Source organism: Mus pahari, chromosome 7 (genome assembly GCF_900095145.1).
Source record: "Mus pahari chromosome 7, PAHARI_EIJ_v1.1, whole genome shotgun sequence".
Taxonomy (NCBI): Eukaryota; Metazoa; Chordata; class Mammalia; order Rodentia; family Muridae; genus Mus; species Mus pahari.
This window is the reverse complement of record NC_034596.1, coordinates 68634821-68639627: the sequence shown is the minus strand read 5'-3', so window position 1 is coordinate 68639627 and position 4807 is coordinate 68634821. Positions and strand designations below refer to the sequence as shown.

Genomic DNA, 4807 nt, shown 5'->3' with positions numbered 1-4807 from the left:
AAATAAATAAATAAATAAATAAATAAATAAATAAATAAATAATAAAAATAAAACCAAAAAACAAAACAAAACAAAAAAGAATGGCCCTCATAGGCTCCTATGTTTGAATACTTGTTCCCAGTTGGTGGAACTGTCTGGAAAGCATGAGGAAGGACTGTGACCTTGTTAGAGGAGCTGTGTCACTGGGAGCAGGCTTTGAGGTTTCAAAAGACTCCAATCATTTCCAGTGTGCTCTGTTTCCTGGGTGTAAATCAAGAAATGAACTCTTGGCTCCTGCTCCTCCCTCCATGCCTTCACTCCACCGATAAGGATTCTAACCTTCAGGAACTGCAAGCCCAATTCAACTCTGTCTTTCATAAGTGGCCTTGGTCATCAAGTGTCATCTCAACAATAGAAAAGAATACAAGCAGTCACTCTCTAATTAAATAAAGTCCAGTCTGTAGTTGGAGTTTGGCTTCTTCTTATATAAATCATAACTACTACCTACAGTGCTGTTTCTATTTTTTAAAGGGAAACAAAAGCATAGTTATACAATTCTGGAATAAACTGCATAATAAGCACAATTGGCCTGAGAAAGCTTAATCACTGATGCAGATAATTTATGGTGCATAACTGAGCTAGAGAGCAGAAAAGAGACATACTGGAGAACAGCTTTTTTATAAATGTGTTTGTTTGTTTGGTTGGTTTTTTTTTTACTTAGTTCTTATTTTTTAAGATTTATTTATTATTATATGCAAGTACACTGTAGCTGTCTTCAGACACACCAGAGAAGGGCATCAGATCTCATTATGCATGGTTGTCAGCCACCATGTGGTTGAACTCAGGACCTTCAGAAGAGCAGTCAGTGTTCTTAACTGCTGAGCCATTTCTCCAGCCCTGAAAACAGCTTTTAATGGAAAGCATTTAGCATGTATCACTGTGCTTCAGCATGAGTCAGCACAGTCTATAGAAGGACAGGGAAATGTAAGAAGCTCCAATGAGACGACTAACTAGACATTGGTTGAGAGTTTCTACCTACTTTAAAGATACATCCTCATAAAATATACATAATAGCATATTCATTTTCAAGTCAAATGCACTGATAGTTTCTGTATCTGGCGATACAGGGTAAGAGGGTGGCTCATTGGTTAACTGCTTGCTATATAAGCATAAGAACCTAAGTTTGGATCCCCAGCATCCACAGAAAAACCAAGGCACAGTAGCAAATACCTGTAACCCCAGCACTGAGACTCAGAGACAGGAAATTCCAGGGATTTGACCACTAACCAGTCCAGCCAATAGGTGAGCTCCACATTCAGCAAGAAACCCTGTCTTAAGAAATAAAATAGAGGGGGCCTGGAGAGATGGCTCAGCAGGTAAGAGCACTAACTGCTCTTCCAGAGGTCATGAGTTCAAATCCTGGCAACCACATGGTAGCTCACAACCATCCATAATGAGATCTGATGCCCTCTTCTGGTATGTCTGAAGACAGCTACAGTGTACTCATACAAATAAAATAAATCTAAAAAAAAAAAAAAAAAGAAAGAAAGAAATAAAATTGAGACTAAGAAAGATACCATCACTTACCTCTGGCCTCCATGTGCATATGCATGGGTATACATACCAACATACACATAAACAGAAAAAATATGATAGGCCAGGTATGATGGTACGTGCTTGTAATCTCAGACACTGGGAACCAGAGGCAAGAAGATTCTTTGCAAACTCAAAGCCAACTTGACATATATTAACAGTTATCAGATAGAGAGAAAGAAAAGAACATATTACATATTGTATAGTCATACTTATCCAAGCTTATTCTGTCTTTTAATACTAGTGCCTACTTCTAAACACAAACCTGGTTTTACATATGGGCCCCAAATTACCAATTCTTTGCAATTAGTTCAACTCATAGACACAAACAAACAAAACAAAACATAAATAGGCTCACCCAGAACCTCATGAAAAATTAAGGTCCCTTCTTGTTTCATCCCATAAGCCTGGTCCCCAGTCTCTTTGTCTTTCAATTTCCTTCAGCTTCCTAGAATCCTTGGTTGGAACTATAGCTGTTCCAACTTACCCGTAAGCACTATACCCTCTTTGGCCTTTTTGAATCCCAGGGTTTCCAGCCACACCAATCATACCGACTTTAATGTATAAGGAAACTTTCCTTGTGATAGCTGTTCTGCTTGTCCCACCCCAGAGCATCTTCTCAGCCTGTGTCCTAATGCTGCCCCCCCCCTTCATTGGCATTCACAATTCTACCACCTTTTTGGTTAAATACTCAGGGACTCATGGCTGCTAGTATACACAAGGCACAAATGAGTACATTAGAATGAAAAAGCACCAGTTCTAAGGTACTAAAATAGATCAGAAAAAAACTTAAATTCTTTTCTGCACATGTTCCTATTGTGTTCCTAAATGCTCCCACTGAGACATAATAACTTGGACTTTAAAAGGAAATTTTTTAAATTAATACTAATTCTAAAGAATTTGAATTTCTAATCTAGTGCACATTCGTGGTAGCCAGAGGAAAACTTGGGGAGTTGGTACTCTCCTTCCACTTTGGGGGGGGGGGGGGGGCAGAGATAGACCTCAGGTCTTCATGGTTAGTGGCAAACACCTTTCCTTACCTGCTGAGTCATCTCACCAACTCTAATTATCACACTTTAAATCAGTATTTCATAACTTCCGTATCTTTTACTCTCTTTAGCAAAAATGAAACAAACACCAATCCCTAGCCCAACACTGAAAGAGGGGGAAGCAAGCAGAAACAATATACTTTTGTGAGAAAAAAACCTTATTCACACTGAAAAGAAGCACTGGGGCCATTCTAACTTCTGCCTTGAAAACCCTTATTAGTCAAATGCTCAACAGTCAACTGCTTCAAAGTCTCCCCAACCTCCAGTTGCACAACAGCATAAATGACAGTGAACATGTGTTTCTTGTTATCACAGACAGACTTAAAAGAACTCCTACAAAGTCAACCAAAGCCCTTCCTGTTGCTACACTGCTTGGGTAGAGCTGGTACATGCACACACCCTCCATCCCAGCTAAAGAACGCTACCTCTACTAACAATTTCTCCATGATAAAATTCAAGAATGCCCATTACTATGATTTAAATTTGACAATCGTAATACAACTGTAAAAAAAAAAAAAAGTAACATGTGAACAATGGCAACCACTACCACATCAAAATCCATCAGGAGCCTTGTGTGTGAGACATTGTCTAGGCATCTAAAAGAGAACATCATAAGATCTCAAGGCTAGCACATCAAATTAAAACATACCGATTTCCTCCACTTCTTCCAGAAAATCATTATACTCTCTTAAACTAGGAAAATCTTCTTCCCTTTTATTGTATCTACAGAGAAGAAAAATATCAAAGTATTACAAATCATTGTAAACCATTTTATATAACCAGCGTACTCATCCCTACCAAATTCAAGACTGATGTATAGAAAAAGACTGCTTCCTGTGTAAAACACTGTGTTCTTGATGCCAGGTTTAAAACTAAACCAAGAATGAAGCTGAGTTTGCCAGGGTTTTTGATGGCTTTGTTTTGTTTTGTTTTTCTGGTTCTTTTGTAGGGTACAGAAGGTTGATTTCTGTTTACAAAAGGCATGTGTTCTACCATTGATCTATGCATGCAACCCAAAAACACTAAACACTATTCTTAAAATTCTTATGATTACAAGGAAAATGTAGAATCACATGCACAAATCTCTTTTTTTTTTTTTTTTGGTTGGGTTGGATTTGGTTTTTGTTTTGTTTTGGTTTTTTGTTTTGTTTTTTTCAAGACAAGGTTTCTCTGTGTAGTCCTGGCTGTCCTGGAACTCACTCTGTAGACCAGGCTGGCCTTAAACTCCGAAATCCGCCTGCCTCTGCCACCCAAGTGCTGGGATTAAAGGTGTGCACCACCACTGCCCAGCACATGCACAATTCTTAAAAGTCCTAAGTAAAAAGATTTAATGACATACTTCAGGGATTTGGAAATGAATTTAAGCAAGACATATCACTGTAAATTATATTATTTATTATAGAGCCATTAATTGAAGAAAACTAAAGCTCAATTTAAAAAAGGACTTTCATTTTTTCAGGACAATATGACCTTAAAAATATTAGGTCTGGGCTGGTAAGATGGCTCAGTGGGTAAGAGCACCCGACTGCTCTTCTGAAGGTCCCGAGTTCAAATCCCAGCAACCACATGATGGCTCACAACCATCTGTAACAAGATCTGATGCCCTCTTCTGGAGTGTCTGAAGACAGCTACAGTGTACTTACTACATATATATAATAAATAAATAAATCTTAAAAAAAAAAAAAAAATTAGGTCTGCCAGCTAGTGGCAGTGCATGTCTTTAAACTCAGACCTGGGAAGCAGAGGCAGGTGGATCTCTGTGAGTCTGAGGCCAGCCTGGTCTGAAGAGTTAATTCCAAGACAGCAAGGGTTACACAGAGAAACCCTACTGGGGGTTGGGGGTGGGGGTTGTAATGTATCTGTGGATAATAACAAAACTGACAAGGTTAAAGATAAAAGATCAGAATGTAAAAGATGGCACTTTCAAGTAATACAAGTAAGTAAGAAGCCCAGCTAGGCCACTGATAAAGTATTACAAAGTCACCATCTAGCAAGATGTTGCTAAACCATTAGTAAAATGTATACCCCCAAAATAAGAACTAAGAGGGGTCAGAGAGGTGCTCAGTGCAAGGTCATGAAGAAAGGAGCCATGCTGCTGCAGCCATTTCTTCCACCTTCTTTCTCTTCGTCCCTCATTGAACTTGAGGCAGCACCATGCTTGGCAGAGCATCAGAGAGGCCCATCCC

The 4807-nt window shown here is 38.9% G+C and overlaps 1 protein-coding gene across 1 annotated transcript in view; it reads right to left on the bottom strand.

Annotated features, from left to right (window-relative positions):
- The window catches only part of Mnat1 (MNAT1 component of CDK activating kinase), a 143781-nt gene that overhangs the window by 93705 nt on the left and 45269 nt on the right, over positions 1–4807 (bottom strand). The window contains exon 2 of the mRNA XM_029540543.1: positions 3271–3344. Coding sequence (XP_029396403.1) covers positions 3271–3344 — 74 coding nt within the window. The remainder of the gene's footprint in view (positions 1–3270; positions 3345–4807) is intronic.